We start from the raw sequence: 24336 nt of genomic DNA, 5'->3' as shown, positions 1-24336 counted from the left end.
TACCCTCTCTACCCCTTCATCTAATGCAAAAATATCCCCTTTTCCTTATGAACAGAATCTCACTTTTATTTGGGGCAGCAGTAGTCCCAGCTGAAGTTTCCTCATCTCCCTAGTAACTGGGAGTAGGTCAAGACTAGACATAACTTCAGAGAAAGCTCTTCAGAGGGGGCTGCCTCAGCAGAGAAATGTATACTCTTTTATCCTTATCTTCCTGTTTTTGCCTCCTGAGTGAATTGAGGCCTTAATGACTAGAGCCTTAGCAGCCATCTTGGACCAAGAGTGCCTCTGAGGACAGGTGCCATTACGAAGATGATAGAGTTGAAAGACAGAAATAGCTAGAGTCCCTAATAACAGATCACTGAAGCAGCCTAATGTACTTGTCTTTAAGTGAAAAAGGAAACTCTTTAAGACATTTTTTATGGTATAATCTAATATTCACATTTGAATGCAATTCTTAATTTAATGCACCAATCCATTTGCATATTCTGATTACAGGAAATTTTACCTGTTATCTGTGTAGTCCCTTGTTTAAATGGCATTTGTTCTAACTTTTCTGAGATCATTCCTGTCTTTTGCTTTTCCCATCAATGGTTTGTTCAAATATTTCGTATTTTGCCCGACAGCTTCTCCTATCCTGATTCTTAGGTGATTTTTCCATAGTCCAACAGCGAGCTAATTTCGCACATCTTAAAATAACATGCTATTTTACTTTGCATCAAAATTTTTACCCTGACGCCTTTTTGAGAATTTGTCACTGGATCGGAATGTTCTCAGTGCTTACTGTGATGTGACTCTGACTGACAACGAGGTGCTTCTCATATCTTATCTCATCTTCTGAGATTCTGCTGTTGATTAGCACAGCTTCTTAGTTGTCCCATATTTCCCCCATCTGTTAGAACCAATATGACCTTATTTTATATGCTCTAAGTAAAAACAAACAAAAAAACCCTGCTAAATGGATCTTCCTTTTCAATAAGCATTTTATTAAGCCTAATCTTCTGTTTTTCTTTCTTCTCCCAAGAACACTCAGTATTCATTACCTTCAGTGGCTTTATGTTTCCCTAGTGTTATATTGTCAAAACTTTTCCTTTTTTAACTGTCATGCCTTATTACATGTTTCATATGTATTTATAAATATCCAACCTCATGTGTGTACCTTTATAAAAACTGTACACATATGTCTAGAACCCGATCTCTGAGGCTTACCTTACTACCTCAGATTTTGGTGGCATTAAAAACGATGTTGCCCTCTGCCCTAGGTCTGTGATTGAACACTCCAGGTCTATTCGATCAGCAGCTGAGGGCTTCTCAAGTCAGGAGCCAATAGCAAGGAAAAGAGGGGCTTTTGATGGCACAAGGAGGATTAAGTGACTAATGACATACTAGTACACTTTTATTCTTCATTCTCTTTGGATTTAATATATATTGTGGTATATACATGCTGTCTTAATACAAATGCTGACTTGAAATTTTTAATGCTTATTTGTTATCTGCTTGATTTTTTTGCCGGTTATCGTGAGGCAGATTTTGCTGCTATTGCTGTTTAATGCATACCAGTATTTGGAGAGACAGACTCAGAGAATGAAGAAAGAAATACAATCGGTTCTGCTACAGTGTGTGTTTCTCTAATGTCAATTAGCTCATACACAAAGGATAAGTAGGAAACGATGTAAACAGAGCCATGTAAGTCACTTTGGTTCAGATACCACCTTTTTCCAGTTCATTAGTATTTTGTAGAATCACTAATAGCAGCTTAATATAATATACATGTACTCAGCTTAATATAATATACATGTAGAGGGTACAGTACTACACACCAAGACTAGTTTCCAGCTTGGTATGTGTGCCCATGGCTCTGCCCTGGACATACTCCCATGGAGCTCTCTTCCATCAGGAACGGTCAAGTGCATCTTACCCTTCTTTCTATAAACTAAAAGTAGGCTCAAACCATTCCCACCTCCAGCATGCTAATTTGACCTTTTTAAAGGTAAAGTTTTATATTTAGTATTTGCTTTTTAGGTTTTAAATGTTTTCACTCTGCTACAATTTTTATTTGGATTGTTATTTTTATAACTGCTGCTGTTCAAAAACCTGTAGATTTCATTTGCAGTGGTTTGGCCCTTACTTTTACCATAAGCCCTGTTATTTTTAATCTGCAGTTTTCAAGATTTTTTTAGAAATGCAGGTAACATGATATAGCCGAAGTGCTTGTACATCAAGCATCCAAAAGGTAAGTGTACTTCTGGTACCATCAAATGTATTCTTGAGAAATCCAAATTAAATGTGTATTTGTAAAAATCAAATAGTTATAAAGAATCAATATGCTTTTGTAACAACTGAGATTTTGTTTTACTAATATTCACCGTTCTAGTAAGAACAAGGAACTAGTAAGAACTAGGAGGGGATTGGTTCCAATGAAGCTGGTGAAGAAAGAATCCTGAAAAACTGAACCAGTTACATTCAGTGCATTGGCTTTCAAAGGCAAGTTCCAAACAAACTCCCCATCAAGGATAGCAGACAGGAAGGAGCCTAGGACTCCGGCACAGCATGCATCTGGGTGAGGGGATAATGACTTTTTTTTTTTTTTTTTTAAAACCACTGAGGTTCAAAAGCTGCCACAGACAGTAGTAAACAAATGACCTCAGATGGGTCCCACTGAAACTTTATGAACATTGAAATGTATTACATAACATTTTTATGTCCAATATACCCTTCTTTTGATTCTTTTCTCAACTGTTTAAAAATGTAACACCACGCGTCACTCATGGGCTATACAAAAATAGGTGATAGGTATGTGGGCCGGAGTTTGTGAACTGCTGATTTAGAGCTTTGGGATGTGTTATGGTGAGAGATTAATCCCTGTATTATTAATATAAAAATAACAACTGGATACCAGCTGCAGAAGTGGACAACAGCAGTATTTGAAACAGCCTGTGGCAGCCAGCAGAAACAAGACAATTTCGAAACCAAATCTTTTAATGAAGTACTGCTTAATAGCTAGATTAGTAATGAAGTACTTGACTAATACTCTCCTTTCAGTGCCTGATTTAAATGGGAGGCATCTGGTCTTTTATAAGAAAAATACAAGTTCATTAAATTGTGTATTGTTTAAATAATAAGTAAAAAATTAAATGCTCAGGTGAGTATGTTGATGGTTAATCACAGCAGTCTTAACTACCCATAGCAGACATCACTGCTCATAGTTTTTAATTCAGAAGAGGGAGAAATAGGTGATGAGTTAATAGAAAGAATCCTTTAATGAGGGCAAAACAAAAAGTGATACCTATATGCTACGAACATTTTACCGTAAAACTATAATGCTGTCACTGAAATCTCTTTAAAATGTCAGATAAGTGTAAAAATACTTGCAGAGCAAGGTAAATTCAGACTGCACATTTTTGTGAATTTCCCATTATTTTACTAGCGTCTTGACTACCCCAAATTTAACAGCAATATTTTAAAAGGACTCGCCTCTACTAAATATTTCCAAAGCTACCAAGTTTATCTAGAAGTGAGTGCTCTTACTTTTTACATTTATATTTCATCAGTTTATGTGTTAATGATACTACATAATTACAACACAGGTATGTGGCATAAACAGGTTTGATAGTAAACTCTCTCAACGGTTGATGTGCACACAGCTCAAACTGTGGGTGCAAAAATTTATGGTGGCTGTTGGGGGCAAGTCTTGCCACCCCAATGTTCAGTCTGCCTCAGCAGGTCTGACAAAGGAAATGGTAGAAACAGATAACCAGGACTTTGAGAAGTGGAAGTCCATCAAGAGATCTTCGGGTCTACTCCCAAACCTTCAGAGCAGTGTTCAATCCTGGAATGCCCAAGAATTAGCTGGGGAGGTACATGCTTAAAAGCGCTACCTAAGTTTGGCTCCCCCACTACCTGTATCAAATCACTGAGAATACTCGTGATCCTAAGACCCTATTTAGCTTTACTGCAGCCAAATCCCTGAGAGTGGTACTGCTTTTGACTAGATCCACCCATGATCTTCAGGCACACAATATTTGAAAACCCCTCTTTAAAGAAGCATTCCTTCCCAGCACTTTGGGAGGCCGAGGCGGGTGGATCACGAGGTCAAGAGATCGAGACCATTCTGGTCAACATAGTGAAACCCCGTCTCTCCGAAAAATACAAAAATTAGCTGGGCATGGTGGCGCGTGCCTGTAATCCCAGCTACTCAGGAGGTTGAGGCAGGAGAATTGCCTGAACCCAGGAGGCGGAGGTTGCGGTGAGCCGAGATCGCGCCATTGCACTCCAGCCTGGGTAACAAGAGCAAAACTCCGTCTCAAAAAAAAAAAAAAAAAAAAAGCAGCATTCCTGGCAGCCTCATTCTTTCCATGTAGATATAATAGAAGTCTCTGGAACAGTAGTTGTCAACCTTTGTTACATACTGTAATCACCTGGGGAGCTTCTATCACAATGTCAGATTCTGATCTAACTGATCTGGGGCTGGACCTGAGCACTAGGATTTTTTTTTTTTTTAGACAGGATATTGCTGTTGCCCAGGCTGGAGTATAACGGCACTATCGTAGCTCAGTGCAGCCTCAAACTCCTGGCTTCAAGTGATCCTCCTGCCTTGACCTCCCAATGTGCTGTGATTACAGACATGAGCCAACATACCTGCTGGTCACTGGGATTTTAATGGCTCTCCAGGTAATTCCAAAGAGCAGCAGCTTGGCTGAGAACCACGGCAAAACTTTAGGGGTAGTATTAAGGATGGGGCCAGACACTTCTCAATTTCTGAAAACCCAAACTTATTTCGTATTAACTAGGCTCTATTAGAAAAACTATTTATTTGTATTAAAAAATACATTTCAAACGTATTTTTAGCATAAAAGACCTATGTCCATGATTAAGCAGGGTCCAGGAAGCAGCTAAAAATTAACTTTTAATTGAACTACAAATTGAAATGATTTGGAGAAGATATCTAAAGGCCAAGTCCACAAAAGCCAGTTACAAAGTTTGAAGAAGCTAAGACTAAGATATGCATTTAAGAGCCTGGACAGGATTTCTGAAAACTGTTTGAGTTTCCATGGAAAGTAGGAAGCCAACCGCCCTTTCCTGGAACTACAATGATTCTATACAGTGTCCCTCTCTCTCTCTCTCTCTCTCTCTCTCTCTAACTCATCTAATCTCTCCCATCAACTGAACCGAATCGAAGAGACGGTAAGATACAGGTCTTGCTATGCTGCCCAGGCTAGAGTGCATTCACAAACATGATGATGGCAAATGACAATACAAGCAATTGTCCTGGTTTCAAGTGATCCTCTTGTCTCATCTTTTTAAGTAGCTATGACTAATGGAATACATCAGCATACCCAGCTATAATAGTCATTATAATCAGGCTATTCTAAATAGTAATTATAATCAGGCAAAATTCAATCTTCCCATGATTCAGAGTTCAGAATTCATTTCCACAAAGAATTACACGGGCTCTTCTATTTGCAAGGACTTCATCGGAATTCGGGATGCAGGCAGGGGAGGTAGGTGTATGAGAAAAAGAGCAAAAGAAGGGGGGCAACTTTCATCACTCTGTTTCTCTACCTTTTTTATTTTTCACAGAACATATCACTGTGCCATATATTAACTTAATGGTGTATTACCTTCTTTTTTCTCTTTAGAGTATCAGATCCATAAAGGCAAGCACACAGCATGTTTACTCTTTCATTATCAAACCTTAGAACAATGTCTGCTCCATAGCTGTAAGTACTGTTAATGAATGAAACCAGGTTCTTGCCCTCTGTTAAGTTAAAAATTGAATACAACCAACTTGGTTTGGGTGGAGCAGAAATAAGAGAGCTAAACAGGGCAATATCTGATCCTATGCAGGACAGCGAAAGTAATACTAAATTAAGATATAATCAGAAAAATGAGGGTTACCACTCCAGCATGGTATCAGTATTTATACTCTTCTCTCCTGAGAGCTTCACAGTGAACCTGCCATGTAACAGATGAAGAAATGGAAGCTCATACAGATGAGTAACCGGTTTGCCCAAGACTGCACGGCTGGGTGGCAAGGAGAGAAAGTAGAGGGTCTGCCTAGAATCCATGTCCCCTTTTTTTAACCACTCCACTTGCAGCAAAACAAGGCCAGGAGGGTCACACTTGCATTCTAACAACAGCATAGAGCCGGGTCAGACTGGTGCTACTGTTTTCTGTTAAAAGGTTAACTTCAGTGCTATCATAAATTAGTATGTTATGCTAATAAGATAACAGCTACCATTTGAATATTTACTATGCTCTAGAAGAAATTATGCCACATGCATATTTCTAGCTTATTTCTTTCCACAATCCTGTGAGGTGAGTATTATTATACCTGTTTAACACATGAAATTCAGGATGAGAGAGACTGGACCAGAAAATGATCTCTTGATTTCCTAGTGCTAAAAATCTCTAAGTTTGAACGACACCCTCCTTGTCTTAGGGAAAGGAAGCTCCAAGCAAACCTTTCTTGGGAACTTACTACATGCCAAACACTATACTATGCACTTCTTGACATGCCTCATCTCATTTCTACAGCCCTATGACCCAAGTACTGTTAGTGTCATTCTTGCTTTACAGGCAACAAAACTGGGTTGACAGAGGTCAAAACGTGCCCAAGGCCACAGGGCAAGTGATGGAATCAAGAAAAAGCGCAGAGCCATGGCCTAATCCTTTCACCACAAGGACACAGCTCTAAGATGCAAGCCACTTGATTTGTTCTTTTCCATGAGAAGAGCTGGAGTTCTTGTCAACAGGGGATGAAACAGACTTCGTGCTCCTAGGACTGGCTAACTTCCATCCAAATGTTCACATTTTATTCTCTTGAAATACATATTTTGTACCTCCTGGGGCCAGGGGAGTACAGGACTGTACCTCCTGCAGTCTAGCTCTGATCACTCGCTGGTAAGAACCCCAGTCCCATCACAGCCAGCACTCGCCCACAGAGCCACTTTCCCTGGGCTTGCAGGTGCTGGCAGGCTGCCTCTGTCTCCTGGTGTGCCCGAATAAAACTTAATTCTTTAAACTCCTGATGCAGCTGGCAAAGGGAAGCCCTCGAAAGTTACAGATGTTTCCTTGCAAGAACAAGAAACTGCTTACACTAAGACCTCTATGTCTATTCCTAAGCTGTGACTCATCTGTCTTTTGGGTTGTGGCCTCAATAACACTTCCTTATTTTATTCCTGAAAGAACAAAGCTGGAAGGGAATACTTGATTCTGGAGACAGGAATACTAGCGAGCCATCAGAAGATGATAAAATATGCAGAACTAAAGTACACACATTTCTGCAAGGGACTAAGAAAATATATTGACACTGTTTCACTAGACCATTGCTAATTCGTAACAGCAAACGTCTAGACACAGGGAGAAAGAATTGAGAAAAGTGTAAGCAAAAGGTGGGAAAGAACAGAGGAGAAGAGAAAGCAGGAGAAAGGGAGGAAAAGCCAGAAGGCCTGAGGCATCCATGTTATCGTGAGGATTTTAGAGTAGAAAAGACTCAAATTATCTAATCTCATTACCCACTGAAAGCCGAGGGCCTCAACCACAGCCACAATATAATCATTCCTACATGCCAGGCACTGCATTGAATGCTCTCACTTATCATCTCAAGTAATCCAGGCCAAGTGTGGTGGCTCACGCCTGTAATCCCAACACTTTGGGAGGCTGAACCAGGTGGATTACCTGAGGTCAGGAGTTCGAGACCAGCCTGGCCAACATGGCAAAACCTCATCTCTATTAAAAATACAAAAATAAGCTGGGTATGGTGGTGCACATCTGTAATCCCTGCTACACATGAGGCTGAGACAGGAGAATAGCTTGAACCCAGGAGGCACAGGTGGCAAGATCATACCACTACACTTCAGCCTGGGTGACAGAACGAGATTGTCTCAAAAAAAAAAAAAAAAAAAAAAAAGTAATTCAGATAACCACGTGAGCTGTATATGATTAGTGTTCTGATTTAACAGTTGGGAACACAGACTTAGGTTACTTAAGTGTCCAGTAAAACAGCACACAGAGAGTAAATGGCACAGCTTGGAAACAAATCCCAGTCTGTCTCTAAAGCCCATGATCTTAACTGTATACTGCCTCTAGGGTTTGACAGACACTTCTATGCCTGAGAGCCTTGTCAAGTAGATCTGACCCTGGGGAAGGTAAAGCACACAGAAGAATTAGAAAAGATGAGAACCTTGCTACGGGCTCTGCCTCCCAGTCGCAAAGCCCTGAGCTAACACATTCTGCTCCCCTACATGGTCTCCACCTCCCATCTCTCTAGTGCTGGGGTGGCAGGATCCTGATGCTGTAGAAGCTTCCCCAGAACCAGATTCAATATATTTTTTCTCCTGTAGCATCTTTCCATTCCCTCTAGTGACAATGCTGTGGTGCCAGCTGCAGAGAAAACATACCTCCAGGGGCCAGATCCATTTCCACTGAGCAATTAGAAACTATGAATTTGGAGCTGAACAGCAATCCACTGAGAACCGGTACACTGGCTGACCCTCCACGCCAAGGTCACGACACAATGTGTCTGAAGGCCTTCTAAGCAGGGCTGGCAGAAGAGTCTAGGTATGCTGGATGTAGCACACGCCACGTGGACTCTGTCAAGGACTGCTGGAATTAAGCCCGAGGTACTTCCCTGGACACATCTGGTATCTGGTAGCATGAGCGTTAGCCATTTCTCTCTAAAATAGGAGTCGGAGACCCTTCCAATCTCAGCTCACTGCAGTCTTGATCTACCAGTTCAAGCAATTCTCCTGCCTCAGTCTCCTGAATAGCTGGGACCACAGGCGCGTACCACCACACCCAGCTAATTTTTGTATTTTTAGTAGAGATAGGGTTTCACCAGGTTGCCCAGGAGGCTGGTCTCAAAATCCTAGGCTCAAGTGATCAGCTCACCTTGGCCTCCCAAAGTACTGGGATTATAGGCATGAACCACTGTGTCCGGCCTAGTCCTGATTATCTTGACTGCAGATAGACTCATTTACTATTGAGGGCTGCATAGCCACCACCAGATTTTATGAGCATATGCTGCATATATGGTTTTAAGTATAGAATTGTATATAGATGCTAAATACGGCTTTACAAGCACATGTATTACAAATATTTTCTAAATTGGTTTACCACTGATTGTCAATGCCATAATACCCTTTCTTGCCACTGAAGGATGACATCTGCTTCCAACAAATACTCCACGTTGTAAAGTCTGTTTCCAATCTGTATTTTTTATATAAAATTCCATCAACAAGCTCTGTCCTTGCAGGACCTATGTTTCGATGTGTCTACGACAAAGATCTGCACGGATATAGAAGGTTCCACAGGGTAAATCTCATGATTTTCACTACCAAAAATTATTTAAGTATTCCAGCTGGGAGGGGAAGCCCCAGGTGCCAAACCATACTAACGCTTCATATACCTGTTCTTCATGGCAGTATAAACAGCCACTGAAAAGAGGTCAGATTCCTTCAACTGGCCCAACACATTCCACTGGCTTAAATGAATCCCCTTCCCAGATTTAAGAATTGCTTCTCCACCTCCATTTTAAAATCATACATCTAATTTTGCTTTCGTCTCCAAGTAAAAGGCAGAAATCCATATTTCTGTTTCTTTCTACTGCTGGGATTTTGCTCCACTGGCTGATTTTTCAAACAATGGTTGACATAAGGACCATAGAGCACTCGTCCCAAATCATCCTATTTTTATTGTGTCTGAACCTCTAATGTTGACAAGGAATGAACACTATTCTCCCAAGATGAAGCAGGAGCAGCCTCAGGGATTTTCACCCTTGAACCAAATGAGGACCCCAGTTTTTCTTCCCCAGCCGGGAAGCATTCGTGGAGTTGGGAAGGTGGCAGTGCCCTTGACTGTCTCTGCACGCCTGGATTGTACTACCTCAGGAGGGCTGCCACAAGGAGCTCTGTGGCATCCCTAGAGGGAGCACCCCAGTGGAGGGAGCACCCCAGTATCTCAGTATTGAACAGTGAGGTGATCTCCCACCACCCCAACCACCTGCTGTCTGGGATGGACCACTATAGGTCTATCTCCTCAATATGTCACCATACTCAGAATATGGACTATGCCTAGAATTCTCATTCAAACCATGCTTTCCTACAAACTATACTTTAATAATGTTTTATTTAGGTGGAAAATCACATAATTACCTCATTCTTATAAATCTGTGCCCAATCACATTCAGAAGGCCATGCCTTTCAGACAGTTTTAAATTCAGAGGCATTACAGTTCTGTCTCCCTTCAAGAATGCTCTCCACCCTTTCTTCACTTGAGGGGAACAACCTTGCAATGCTTTTCTAACAACCTTCCACAGGGGTCCTCTGGCTTCTCTCCCTGTACTGCTCATCATCTGGGCCCCGGAGGCCCCGGGTCACTTGTGAGACGCTGCCTCCTCCTTGCCCATAGAGCACAGCTTCCACACACTTGCACTTGCTCAGTGGCTTCTGTCCATGGTTGGCTGCTGCTCCTCTCTCTTTGCTCTCAGACAGCAACATCTTTTCCCATCCCTCAACACCACTGATCCCAAATCGGCTGCCAAACTGTTAGGGCTGGAGTAATAGTAAAAAGCCTCCAGGCAAATTACAACCACAACAGCTGTGTTTACTAAGAGCTACAAATGAACTCATCCCAGTGCTATTGGATCAGGCAGGCAGTGATTCGGAACCTTCCAGAAGCACCCCACCCTCAGGATGTTCACTGGCTGCCTGAGCCTCCAGCTTCCCAAGCCAGCCTGGCTTTTGCAGGAGACCCTCTGCTGAACACCAAGGGCCTCTTTTCATGGACAGCAATCTTGTGTGTTTTCTTCTCACGGCTGCAGTGACTTGCACTTAGCTGTTCATGCTGCTGGGAGGGCTGCCAGCCACCCATGCAATAAGCAACTGGCTAGTGGTTTTCATGTGGGGTCACCAAGAAAACTACTCTCCATTCCCAGGCTTCTGGAACACCTCCCTCACCACCTGCGACAAAGGCCTAAGATTCTATCATCCGTCACTCAAACCTTTGCACCATGAGTGGCCCACTCTACAGTGTAAAGGTCACAGGAAAGGAAGGACATTGCTCGTGAGTATCATTTATCCTAAAGGTGGACTATTTCTTCTAAATGTCTCTGAGGCTTTGTTTTATCACCTGTAAAACAGATACATGCTTCAAAAGGCTATGAGACAGTGCTTTATAACATCTAAAATTCATACAAATTTTTATTTGCATTCCTGGGTTAAAAGATAAGAATTCTTGAGAGACTATCACTGATATCACTGGAACCCATATCCATATTTTGCACCCCACATGGATTTATGTGATTGGCTATTCTCATGGAAACAAGGGGGCAAGTTCTTGGATGCCATGTGGCTGTACTGGGAAGCAAAGGCCCGGAGCACTGGATGTGGTCCAGGTAAAACAGGGGCATAGCAAGTATCTTCTACAGCCTGACGTGATGGCTGGCTACGTGGCAGCCACACATCACACACAGAAAGGAAGAGATTAAGGTTTTTCTGAACTAGGAAAATATTTGAGTGTCTATCTAGCATGGCATTTCCCACACCTGCCTGTTTGGAGCACCTTTTGGAACACACAGATTTCCTGGTCCCTCCCCTGGAAATTCTGACTACATGGAGGTAACAAGGAGCCCTGGCACCTGGATGCTGAACAAGTTTCCAGCTGGCACTTACAATCATGCAAGCTTTTTTTTTTTTTTTTTTTTTTTTTTTTTTTTTTTAAAAACAAACAAACACAGACCTAGGTTCTAAGTATGAACTTCAGCTTTCCTGAATCTCCCTGGAACACACGCTGAAAATCATCTTAGCAAAGAACTCCCACACATCACTGCTATTCCAGAGGGCCATGACAGGGTCCTGCCCAGATCTACAACCAAGCTTCTGCTTGTTAACTGTAAGCTATGAGATGCTCTACCAGTCACGTTCTAAGGGGGAGTTTTCTCCAGCAGGTAAGAAGTCTACAGACTATTCCATTATCAAAGAGCAGGGAGCTGATAGGTTCCAAGTCCCAGATGCACAGCTGATTGCCATGCATTCTTTCTAACCACTTCGAGCCCCAACCAAAAGAAGACAATGATGGCAATCCCAAGAATGACTCAGTAGAAGCCACAGCAGCCCATATCCAGTTGGCTGGGCTGTCAACTGGAAAGTGTCAGTGGGCTGTGCTGTCGAGGAGAAGAAATTTGCAGTCTACTACACAGATTTCAAGAACCTGGGGTTTCTGCTAAAGCTGTATGCTGACAAAGGGACCTTGGTTTTATTTCCCCCCCCACCCTTATGCCCCAAAACTTGATAGACTTTTAAGCAGAAGACTGAAAGCACAACTTGGCTTGGAACATCAACTCAAAGCTTCTTCTGAAACCTCACAGATTTCAGAATGCTGCTGGGAGGGCTGCCAGATGAGGAAAGTGAGAGCCAGGGGGCGAACGACTCCCAAGGACAAGTAGCCAATAAGTGCACAACTGAAATGAGAATCTGGGCACCTCCTTTCTCACCCAAGGCTCCTCCCACTCCTCTGCACTGTGTCCAATCAGCGTCTCTAGGCTGAAATGGGTACAACAATGAGAGTGTGTGACAAGGAGTCCTTACGGATCTAAGAGGATTGCATAAAGCTTGCTGAAACAGGGAATGGACCACTAGAAGGATGAGTTCAGGTGGGGCTAGCCCCCAGTCCCATGGGCTCCTAATTAGTTCCACGCTGATTTCTACACACTTACACTTATCAAACACTGACATGCTTACACAAGGGATGTCACATGGGGTTATGTTATATTCAGCATGCGGCCAACACCATTAAAACAAATCCTTAAGGCTCCTGGTCCACGGCTCTTGGAATCTTAAAAGCTGATGATTCATTTCTGATGTTTCCCTTTGCATTTTATTTTTCCTCTGTTCCTCCCTTGCCTATTCCAAGCTTATCCTTGAATTTAGAGAAAAGGCTCTGATGTGAGTGCACTTTATCATGCGCCAGGCACAAAACAGGCCCAGGTAACCATGGCTTGGGGAGTGGCTGCCCTTGGGGGCTCACCGTCTCTACTGGTGCCTACACTCCTCCCTGCCTCTGGCAAGCACCATCAAGATTTCATGAAAAGATCTTTTCTGACTTTCCCCCCAGGGGAAATAAGCAGGAGGCACAGTGTTTTCTAATTTTTAATGTTCTTCTGGTTGGAACCAGAACAAATAGCTATGATCACATCAGACTTTCCAGTAAATCCAACAAAATTGATTCCAACTTTGTTATTTCAAAATACATGTAGGGTGGGTTTAAATTTATCTGATTTATTTATCTCTATATTATCTGGGCAGAGAAGCCTGGCTAAGTAGACTAAAGAACAAAACAGAATGACAAGGTTTAACCTACTTATGAAAATGTGTTCTTTTCAAGGGTTTCAGTACATTCTTTAATTACAAAGGTCTTGGGTGGTTCATTAAAACAATGAGCTAAGAGCAGTTAATTCCTACTATGAAATAAAATGGCATTTCTCCAAATAACTCCCATTTCAATTCTGCATTAATTTAAACTAAGGCTGAAGTCAACCAAATTAGCAAGCTAGATTCTTACATAGTTTTCAGAATGGAACTCTATCTCAGATGCAGCAGTCACCTAGTCCAGAGACTTTAACCACCCTTTTCTCCAGTTAAACCTTACTGGAAAGTCAAAAGCCAAATCTATGCCACAGATATATCAGAGCCGCTCTGCTGAGGCAGGACTGATCCTGTGGGGCTGCTCCTTGACCACCTATAATAGCAAACCCTAGGGCTCCAAAGACACACAGGTGAATAATTATTGATTAATTTGTCAATTAATTTCTGTAAAGGAGTTGTCAATTTTTTTTCTGTAAAGGATAAGACAGCAAATTTCTAGACTTCGTGGGAACACAAAAAAGTCTGTTATATATATACACACACACACATATTATTTTACAACCCTTACAATGTAAAAACCAGAAAGCTATCACCACACCCAAGACAGCAAACATATCCTTCTCTCTTCCTCTCCCCTCCCTAAGCAACCAATAACCTGTTTTTGGTCACTGTGGATTGGTTTGCATTTTCTCGAGTTTTATATGTCTAAAATATACAGAATCAAACAGCATAAGTACTCCTCTTATTTGGAAGTCATCCATGGTGTTGTGTATAATAATTCATTTATTTTAACCAATACCTTAATTTATGCAAGTGAGGAAACTGAGGCTGAGCGGCCTGCCCCAATCATACATCAGACAGCAGCGCTGGCCCAGAGCCAGGTTCCAATTTCCCTGTGCAGCATCCTGTTCCCATGCCATCTCTCTGCTAATCTTACAAGAGATTTCTAAAAACTCTTGAAGCCTTTATGGGGTCTGTGGAATTTGCATGCGTGTAGCTCTGCTCCTTTTCCACCAAACTCCCTCTCCTGGTCTCCCTGGGGCCAGCAGAGAACACAGGGAAATTCCAAAGCAGAAAGCTTTCCAAGTTGTATCCCAGGTTCCACAGATAAACCAGTAATGTAAGCTAAACCGAGGGGAGGTTCATTCAGTCATTAAGCAGTTACCGAGTGCCTACTGCGTGCCAAGTAGCAATGGGTAAGCAAAACAGATGCAATTCCTGCTCTCACGGGGCTTATAATCGTGTAATGAAGAGGGACTGACAACAAAAAATATATACAAGATGATTGAAATGATACAAAGGGAATGAACAGGGTGTCATGCTAGGGAGGGGGAGGGGTGACATCTGGTTGAGGGCACAAGTGTGGAACAGGGTGTTCTTGGTGGCTCCAGTTGGGGTGAGCCAGGACAGGCAGCAGCCATTAAGGAGGCATGGTGGCCCCTGGTAGAATGGGTGACACACAGGACTCCTGTGGTTACAGCCCAGGAGCCAGAGATGAGTAGGTACAGAGCAGGAGTGGCTGGCTTGCACAGAACACACCACCCAGGCTGAATTTCACTATAAATGTAAGGTGTTCTAAGTGTGAAATGAGGTCACTGGAGAGTCTGAGCAAAGGAGTAGCATGATTCAATTTACATTTTAGAAAAGATCACTCTGGCTGCTGCTGTATGGAGAATGAAGTGGAAAAGGGCAGGAGTGGGGGAAGTGGCATCACATTTCTGGAAGTTCTGCTGCCTGATTCCTCAGGCATATAGGAAAGGGACTGTGTGTCATTTTAGGGGATGCTTTACAACCACAAAGTCTTTGAGGTCTAGATAAAAAGGAAATTTCAAATTCAGTTAGGACTGGTTGACTTTGGTTGTTGTCAGGCAGGCGAGGGCTGGACCACACCAGGCCCTGGGGTCTGGAGTTGGAAACTATTTGAAATGCTCATATCAGGCTTATTTACTCTACAGAATTGGCTGCAAGGCTGTCGCTGACTTGGCGATCCTGTGGTGAGCAGCCAGGAGCAACATTTTACCTGTGAGGCCAGTATTTGCTCAGGGCTTCTGCTGTACACTTAGCTCACCCAGAGACACCTTCCTTCCTACCTTTAGAATCCTGCTCTAACCACAGACCCACTCCCTCCAGGGTAGTGGCGGTGGAGCAGCTCCACGGAACAACTGGCAGCAGGGAGGCAAGTCTCCAAGAGGAGATGTCAGAGCCCTGACCCTGGTTCTGGTTTGCCAGTCATGTGCTGTAGGACTTTGCCATGTCACTCCCTCTCCTTGAGCCAGTTCCTCATCTACCCACCAGGATGGATGAGGAAGATAACGCTGCCCGTGCTTCCTTAAAAGACATCAGCCTGTACCACCTTCAATGACGGCTGTGAAGGGCTCCAAGAAGCAGAAACACCACACATTCAAGGCTCTTTTATCATCAGTGCATTAGTTACTAAATAAGCACTAGCTCTTGCTGAATGCCTACAAAGAGGTACCAGGCTAATGCCTGGGGCTCCATCTCTAGAGTGATCAGGATTTCGGTTAAGTTACACATCACTTTTCCATGTACTGGCTATCTACCAGCCTCAATTATATAGATGAATATAATCAAGAACCCTGAAAAAGACCTCTGATGAGATCCATGCCAGGGATTATTAGCCAATGTGTTCTGAGAGAGACTCGGTTGACTTGAGACATGGCATAATTGAGAGGTCAGAAAACTTTTCCCAGAAAAGGCCAGATAGTAAGTATTTTAAGGTTTTGTGGGTCATATAGTCTGTCACAATTACCTAATTCTACAATTTTAGTGCAAAAGCAGCCACGGACAAGGAATGGCCATGGCCCGGGTCCAGTAAAATGTAATTGACAAAAACAGATGTTGGGCTTGATGTGGTCCACAGGCTGGAGATTGCCAACGACTTACAAAGGTTAAGACTTAGAATATGTTTGGGCAGGCTTCTGTTTTCCATTTCCTCACAGGATAGAACTCCCTGGCTCATACCTCCACCAACTGCCACTGCGGCATTTCCTATCTGGCCCCAGTGATGACATTAATAAGACCAGCAAACATGTATTTAGACTTACTGTGCACCAGCTAAGTAATGTACCCAAGCTTAGGCAGCTGATGGCACAGTCAGGATTTGAACTCCGCTATCCAGCTCCAAGTCTATGCTCCTGATCACATTGCCCAGGGGCACCTGAATGTACAAACCAGGACAGCAGGAAGACAGTGTGCCTCTCACCTCTTCTCAGAGCTCACCACAGCTTTACCTGAGTCTTGAGACTAGGTGGCAGAGACTAGAGTAGCAAGGTCTGCAAATACAAAAGTGAGACTGAGGGTGACTGAACTGGGCACCCACAGCAGCAAAAAGTGACAGCTAGCAGTCTGACAAGCGCAGCAGGAAGACAAAGGTAAGAGAAAAGACGTTCTCCTCCTCTTGCTAATTGGTCAGCTACTTTGTGCCACACACTGTACAAATCCCAAATATCCTAAGACCTTGATGCTCAAAGCATGCTCCTCCAACAGTCCATCAGTATCACCTGGATGCTTGTGAGAAGGAAAGAGTGTCAGTCTCATCTCAGGTATGAACCAGAATCTGCATTTTAACAAGATCGTCAAGTGATGTGTGCATTAGTAAGCCCGGGAAGCCAGTAGCTATTACTGCCCCAACTTTACAGGCTAGGAACCTGAGGCTCAAGACGGTCAATCACCTCATAACTTAAGAGTCTGAACCCCAATGTGTGACTCAGAGGCAACTCTTGTTCTCCTGACATGGTCAAAGAAAGGCCTCCAGGACATTTACCTTAGCAGTGATAATGCATTAACATGTAATAAGATTAAGGTGGGATCAAGAATAAATAAGATACAAACCCAGCACTATCACTTGAAGATTCAGTTATGCTCAGGATACTATTTTTAAAGAAACACAGAAATTAAAGTAATATAGTTAAGACTTCAATTTCTATATTTCAAAAATCTTTTTACGAAGTTGACTCATTTTCCATTCCCTGATGACTTCAGTTAAAAGAACGTAGAAGGATTTTGAATTTGACCATACTGGACAGATTGCTATTCTTCTGGGCTCATCTCCAGTGTTAGCAGGAGCTAATGGTTAGCTGGTGTCAGAGGGAGAGGTCAGGGACCCAGAACTGCAGGTTCCTGAGTTCAGAAGAGAGACGTGTACCTGGAATTAGGCTGTTAGCAGTCTCATGTGACATTAAGGGGCTTGGTCAGAGGTGGTTGCTAAGTTGATGCCCGTGGGATTCTGGAGTCTGATGGCAAGATTCCCCTCCCCACCTCAACCTCCCACCATGTGCTTTAACATCAGGACAAGACCACTGAGTGCCTAGATCATGAATTTGGTGGCAGGAGATTAAAGGACAAGCCCGCTCCTCCTTAGCCTGTATACTTCATAGACTTGTTTTTCTTGACAGGCATTTAGTATCTAGTATTTTAATAAGTATATTGATATGACTATAGGAACAGACTACTAAGATACTGCAAGACCAGAGTGTGAGAAAGGATGTATGATCTGGGACAAGAAAGCTGCCAGGAACGCCAGCAGCTCTCTCTCTCTCCAGGCCGCAGGAGTTGTATCTGTGTCTTCCACTCTGCCAGGCCCTTTAGTGCACCCTACTTCTGTCAAGGTGGTGCCTCTCCTCCTTATGGAAGAATGCATTAGCCTCTCAACAGCGCCCTCTCCCCATCAACACTGCTCCTGCCTCTTCATCATGTGGACTCCTGGAAAACTTCTGCCTCACGCTCCTGCTAAGGACACATTTTTTTATTTCTGTTTACATGGCTCACTCTCCGTGACTCTGCTTTCCAACACCAAGTGCAGAATCTCATTGATGCAGCTCAGCTTTCTGAGCTAGAATTATAGTTCCAGCCACTGGACTGCACTGGGTCAGAAGACAACCCCAGGGTCCAATCAGCCAACACTGGAGGGAGTTACGTGGTTGCATTTCCCACTTAAGTGCTGGTAGGTAGGTAGGGAGAGTCCCTCAAGAAGGAGGGTGGTGGGAAGAGTAGAGCAGGATTCATGGCACAGCAGGAATCTTCAAAATTTCAAGTCCTAGAATCTGAGGTGAAGGAAGACCTTCCAAAATCATCTGGTCCAAACTGTGCCCTCACACATCCCCCAGTTGCAATCTTAAACCTCCCAGGACACAAAGGAGCCATTTCCTTTCCTGAAGATCTCTGAGGCAAATCAGGATTGTGTAGGGGAGAGGGGAATGAGACACAAGATGGGGAAAACCATTTATAAAACATCCTGCTAGCTAAAGCCTATGTTGAATGTAACTTTAGAAATGTGGTTGGAATAACATCTCATTTAAAAGGCACATTGGTTTTCTGTAGGCACTCACCAAATACTCTGGGATGCAGATGCTTTAGAAAAAGAAACTAAATTCTCACATACTGTGCTGTGATCTAGAGTTGGAGAAGATGTCCTGAATTCATGTGAAAACTTTACAGGATTTTTCATCTTCTTGGGCTTTTTCCAGCACAGAATGCTGTATGTAATAAAACTGAAATAACACCCAGGAGCTTTGGGTGTTATTATTGAGGCAAAGATGAATGTGGACTTACTGCAACGCAACCTTTTGTAATCTTTAGGTGATTAGAAGCTTGGGCACTCACGGAGTTTTAACACCTCAAAAGGATTGCAAAATCACACTCCAAATCACCAGCAACATGATTAATGCTTTAGGGATTCTTTTTTTTTTTTTTAAGACAGAGTTTCACACTTGTTGCCCAGGCTGGCGTGAGATCTCGGCTCCCTGCAAAGTCTGCCTCCCAGGTATAAGCGATTCTCCTGTCTCCGTCTTCCAAGTAGCTCAGATTACTGTCATGCGCCACCATGCCCAGCTAATTTTTTTGTGTTTGGTAGAGATGGGGGTTTCACCATGTTAGTCTGGCTGGTTGCGAGCACTTGACCTCAGGTGATCCACCTACTTCAGCCTCCCAAAGTGCTGGGATTACAGGCATGCACCACCACACCCAGCCTCCGGGTTTTTACTGGCACAGAAAAGTAATCCTTTTAGTGTCAATGTTAACTTATCCAAAACAGGTGACCAAAAAGCTTTCAGAACCAATTTATTATTTTGTTTTTCTAGGGAAAGGGAAAAAAGTTGCCAGAGGCCCTAGGAGGTTGTTGCACTTGGCTCCAAAACAAAGTGATGTAATTTCAGTACCAAGCCAACACAGACATACAAGCTATCTTCTTCAAGTAGCTGCAGAGGCTTTTCTTTAAAAGCCACAGTCCTCCTAAAACCAATGCCACAAACCATTAATTTCACAACCAAGCTGAGCATGGGAACACCCAATATGCCTGTTTTAACCCAACTTTGGCTGAAAGTCATCTGGAAAATGCATTATCAACACAGGACACATTTTTACACAAGGAAAGCTACACAAATTGATGGGACCATCTTAAATAGCCATTTACAATCCAGATTGATTTTCATTTTACTTGAGAGAACAAAGTATGGCATAACATACATAGGAAACATTCTTACTTACCAGCCAAGGGTTTTTCACCCTTGGTTATTACAGATATTTTGTGGCAGGGGCCATCCCATTCATTGTAGGATGTGTACAGCATCCCTGGCTTCTACCCACTACATGCTCGTAGTACCACTGACCAGACAACACAACCAAAATTGTCTCTAGACACTGTCAAGTGTTCCCTGGGCATAGGAGAATAGGTAAATAAAATCGTCTGCAGTTGAGAACTGCTGCAAAAGACAAAAGCCTAGCTGTTTATGACAAAGAGTTGTCTGGAATTAAATCTGCCTCCCTGGAGATGGGCTGATCTCATCACCCGTTTGGTGTAGTTAGCACCTTAAAGCTGGGGGGTAGGGTACTGCTTTTCCTTTGCTGAACACAGGGTCAGAAAAGCAGTACCAAGGAATTCTTTATCCCTTATATCAACTGTCCTTGGTACACCTACCACACAGTAAGATGAGACCACGGTCTGTGATCATTCAAGAAAGCGATTAATTCTTACATTTAGGAAGAGGCATGTTTTGAGCTCCCGATGACTTTTATCTTCTAAAAACATTTCCTCAAAAAAAAAGTATGATATTTACCTATTGAGGGAGACTTCCCACATAAAAAGATCAGTATTACCTGTCAATAGGTCACATCCGACTTGGTTTCTCTCCTGTTACACTTTTCCTAGATGTACTCTGGAAATCAACTCAGGAGGGCCAACGGGGCCAATGCTTTTGGAAAACTTGGTTTGGTCTGTGGCCAAGAGTGCTGTTTCAGCCAAGACCTTCCTGAGCAAACTGCCTACAGTCAGCCTCAGCAGGAATTTACTTTCCAGATCAGGTGAGTAGCGACTATAGCCAAGAGGATGTGAAGGCCACTGCATTTCCCAGGAAAGGGAGCTGCCTACCTTCACAAACTATCTCCCAAGAAGCAGAGGGAAAGACTCTCTTGGTAAAGTTTCTCCCTGTGCAGTGCCTTGCTCGAGAAAGATATTCAACCTCTTAAGGGCCTTAGCTGTCAGAGGCAAGTACAAGATCTGAAAGTAGCTACAATGTGTCCCTTCTGACATGCAGAGAGTGAAGGGGGCTGCTGTACAGCCACTACAAGAAGAGCAGGTACAGCCTTGGTTAGAAACCCAAATACTGAGCAATTGAATCCTTGCACATTCTTGTTTATGTCTAAGTAGATCCCATTAAGCCCTGGGCACTTGGCTTGATTACTCCCTGGATCAAAGTTAAATTAAATTACCCAACAAGCTCCTTTTCAGAGAGGAAAACATGCACAGACTGACTCACCTTCCAGAAGCTATCCACTTTGCCATACACAAGGGACTGGTTCTGCCTTTTGATTTCATTAATGTGGTGGATGTCACTGGAGTTCAGGTGCTGCTCAACCACGAACCCCAGAAAGCTGTTGTCTGGGGTATGAGCTGGTGTGCAAAGAAATGGAGAGGACAGTTAGTGTCCAATCAGCAAGAAGAAACAACAATCGCATATTTAACACAGCCCATCTTACCTGTAACAGAATGTTTTCATCTTACCCTCTTCTCTCTTACCTGAGGAAGGTGAGGGACTGCTCTCTCCCACACGTTCCCAGTAACACTGTCATGAGAATACTTCTCTCTACGATGGATTAACCTGAACCAAAACCTGCTCTTTCTAGGGGAAATACATCTGTCTAAAAAATCAGTAAGATGTGTCCTCTCTTGTGTTCCCTTAGAATAAGGTTACTGTCCATTTCCCAGCAGAAAGGCTCTCACCCACATTTCATCACCTACTGGCCAGAAACCTGTAGAGAGCAGGGTTGAATCGGGAATTCTGAATAGGGGCAGGGCCCCTGAGTAACTGAATCTGACTCCAGTTGCGTTTTTCACCCAGATACATAACAAGGGGTTTAGGGGCAAAGCGATGAATAATCCCCCGAACCTTTCATCTCCTCTAAGAATTACTCACTCATAAAAGATGTAATTATGGGGCTACACTGAGCAGGTGCATGGAATGAAGACAGAATAAAAGGTGAAAGCTTGCTGGGGACAAACCACTCCAAAAACACAACCATTGAAGAAGAATATTGTCTACAGAGTAGGCTATTCTGGAAGAGAAAATTTTGGATTTCTCTCATTTGAGTTCTGTAGTTTCTCTAATACTTGACCAAGGGGGACAGCAACCCCACACCCTCTCCAAACATCTGCATCTTGTGCCTACAATTTTAAAAGGCATTTCACCAGCAAGTGACAATCGGGAAATAATTCCCTCTAAATTAAACAGAGACCCTACCCTCCTCTACTTTCTTTCTGTCAAGAGAAATCTCAGTTTTTCAGGAGATGAGCCTGCAGAGGCCAAGCACGGCTGATATTAAATGAAGCAACTGCTCTGCTTGGCTCTGACCTGAATAGAACAGCTATAAATAACGTGAAATCAACTTCCTCCTGGTAACTGAGATACACACAAGATTCTGAAAAGTCCATACACAGCAGCCTCAACCACATCCATTCACAGGTAGGTGGTCAACAAACAGGGGAAGCTGGTCCCTTCATCTTGTTCTGGTTGTCCTAGTACTGAGGAGCCCTTTCCCAGGCTCGTAGTGGCACAGAAATCCTTCGACAGACAGACGGGGAAGAGGTGATCCTGCAGCACAGGCCGAGGACTCCGATGCCAAGACTCCAGTGTCACCCACCACGCATGCAGGGGAACACGATGAAGAAGGGACACTGGCAGGAAGCCCTGAGCTGTGGAGATGCACAGGCCATGTAAATACTATGTTGTCACCCTCCGTTTCCCAGGCTTCTGCCTAATGGGGGTGACAGACTGGGGAGATAATAGGGTTGTGACTGGGGAGTTGTGCTCGGTCTGGCCAATCTGTTATTTCATTTCTGCATTTTTGAACAAGTGCCCAGAGGCAATGGCAATGGCTGCACTTGGCTGGAAACTAAATTACTGAATAACTTCTACTGCCAACAAAAGGCAATGGTTGCTTTTCTCCCCAATTCTGAGGCGCTGAGGGCAGAGGGAATTTTGAAGTATTAGCAGGGAGAGGAACACAGCCTGTGTGCATTCTCAGTGTTATTATGCAGCTTAAAATATTTCTTTGTAAAATTTTTTGTTAATTCTAAAATTTTTGAACTCCAACCTGACACTATACTTCAAGATCAGGTTTATTTTCAGAAAATTTACACGGTGATTAAAGCATGATGCTTGAGATACTTGTTTCTGAAATGCGGTTATTAAGTGCCCTAGGTGGGCACTTAAAAAATAATCCAGCAAGTAAAACAATGGGTTTATTTCCTACTATAACATACTAAGGTATAGTAAAAAAATAACGTTATTGTTAAGTCCCCAAAATGAAAAAAATACATACATGTAACATATGTTTGTGTGAAAGATTCTCCTAGCTTCTAGCTTGACTGGTGAGAGGGAGAAGTAATTACAAGAAAACTTGTGAGGAATGGTGGGCTTTTGCTGCACTATTACTATAATTTGGTACTAATTAACTCTGACACTATGAATTTCACATCTAAGTTCTTCTACGTTTCATCCAAACACTTTAACAACTCCTGTCTCGCCTTTTGAAATGTTAACTTGGGGATCAACAACCTGCAAGTGTGTTTAAAGGACCTCAAGTGAGACTTAAGATTTACAAACAGTATCACCACGTTTAATGAGCCAAGGCCTGAGCACTGGTCTGATCTCTACATGCCTCCTGCTCCCAGGTGACTCGAAACTTGCCACAGGACACTAAATCTTGGCAACGTAAGGGTTTGCTGAGCTATGACTTGCCCCAGCAGGTGATTCTGAAGTAACCATGGGCTTACTGTGGCTTGTTTCCAAGGAGCTGACCACCAGCTGGAGCCTGTCTGGTAACATCTGCAGACAGTGCCCTGGTCTTATCACAAGTGTTCTTAACGGTGGTTACAATAAATCAAAAGCCACAAGCCCAGAAGGATGTTATCTGAAATGTCCATTTCGTTGAGTTCAAATTTCACACCAATCTTACTTTTTTGCTCTGTCTTAGGAAGGGAATCGAGACTTTCATTGTGTTGGGAGGGTTTCAAAGAGAAGGTATTTACACATTAAGGTAAATCAAATAAATCTTCTCATAAACAGGATGCAGGAAATCCTGTACTCTGAGTAATCCCTCCATCCCAGAGGATAAACAAATGTGATCTTTTAAAAAGATGGCTGATGTTTTGAGTTCTGAGTACATGCTAAGACCTGTGCTAAGCATATTATAGTGACTTCCATTTTATCCTCATAACCATGTAACATGCTTGTACAAATGAGAAAACAGAGAGAGATTTGGTTTAACTACCTAAGTCTACATGCTAGGAAATGGCAACACTGGGATTCAGAGCCAGATTGGCTACTTTCAGGGCACCAGGTCCTTAAGTTACTCTAATATACTGCCTCCTGGTCCATATAATTTGTGAACCCTGTGAACTACAGTGGTAAACCATGCGTCAGAGGATCTTTGTAAGGTAGAGCAAAATACACAAGAGGGA

The 24336-nt window shown here is 43.0% G+C and overlaps 1 protein-coding gene across 9 annotated transcripts in view; it reads right to left on the bottom strand.

The window, feature by feature from the left end:
• MGAT5 (alpha-1,6-mannosylglycoprotein 6-beta-N-acetylglucosaminyltransferase) overlaps positions 1–24336 on the bottom strand; it is a 325037-nt gene that overhangs the window by 67363 nt on the left and 233338 nt on the right. For all 9 annotated transcript variants that reach the window (XM_074399900.1, XM_039479867.2, XM_039479866.2 and 6 more), the window contains one exon: positions 21134–21267. In XM_074399900.1, the coding sequence (XP_074256001.1) occupies positions 21134–21267 (134 nt within the window). The remainder of the gene's footprint in view (positions 1–21133; positions 21268–24336) is intronic.

This window comes from Saimiri boliviensis, chromosome 5, assembly GCF_048565385.1.
Source record: "Saimiri boliviensis isolate mSaiBol1 chromosome 5, mSaiBol1.pri, whole genome shotgun sequence".
In the NCBI taxonomy this organism is placed as follows: domain Eukaryota; kingdom Metazoa; phylum Chordata; class Mammalia; order Primates; family Cebidae; genus Saimiri; species Saimiri boliviensis.
This window is presented reverse-complemented; position numbering and strand designations above follow the sequence as displayed.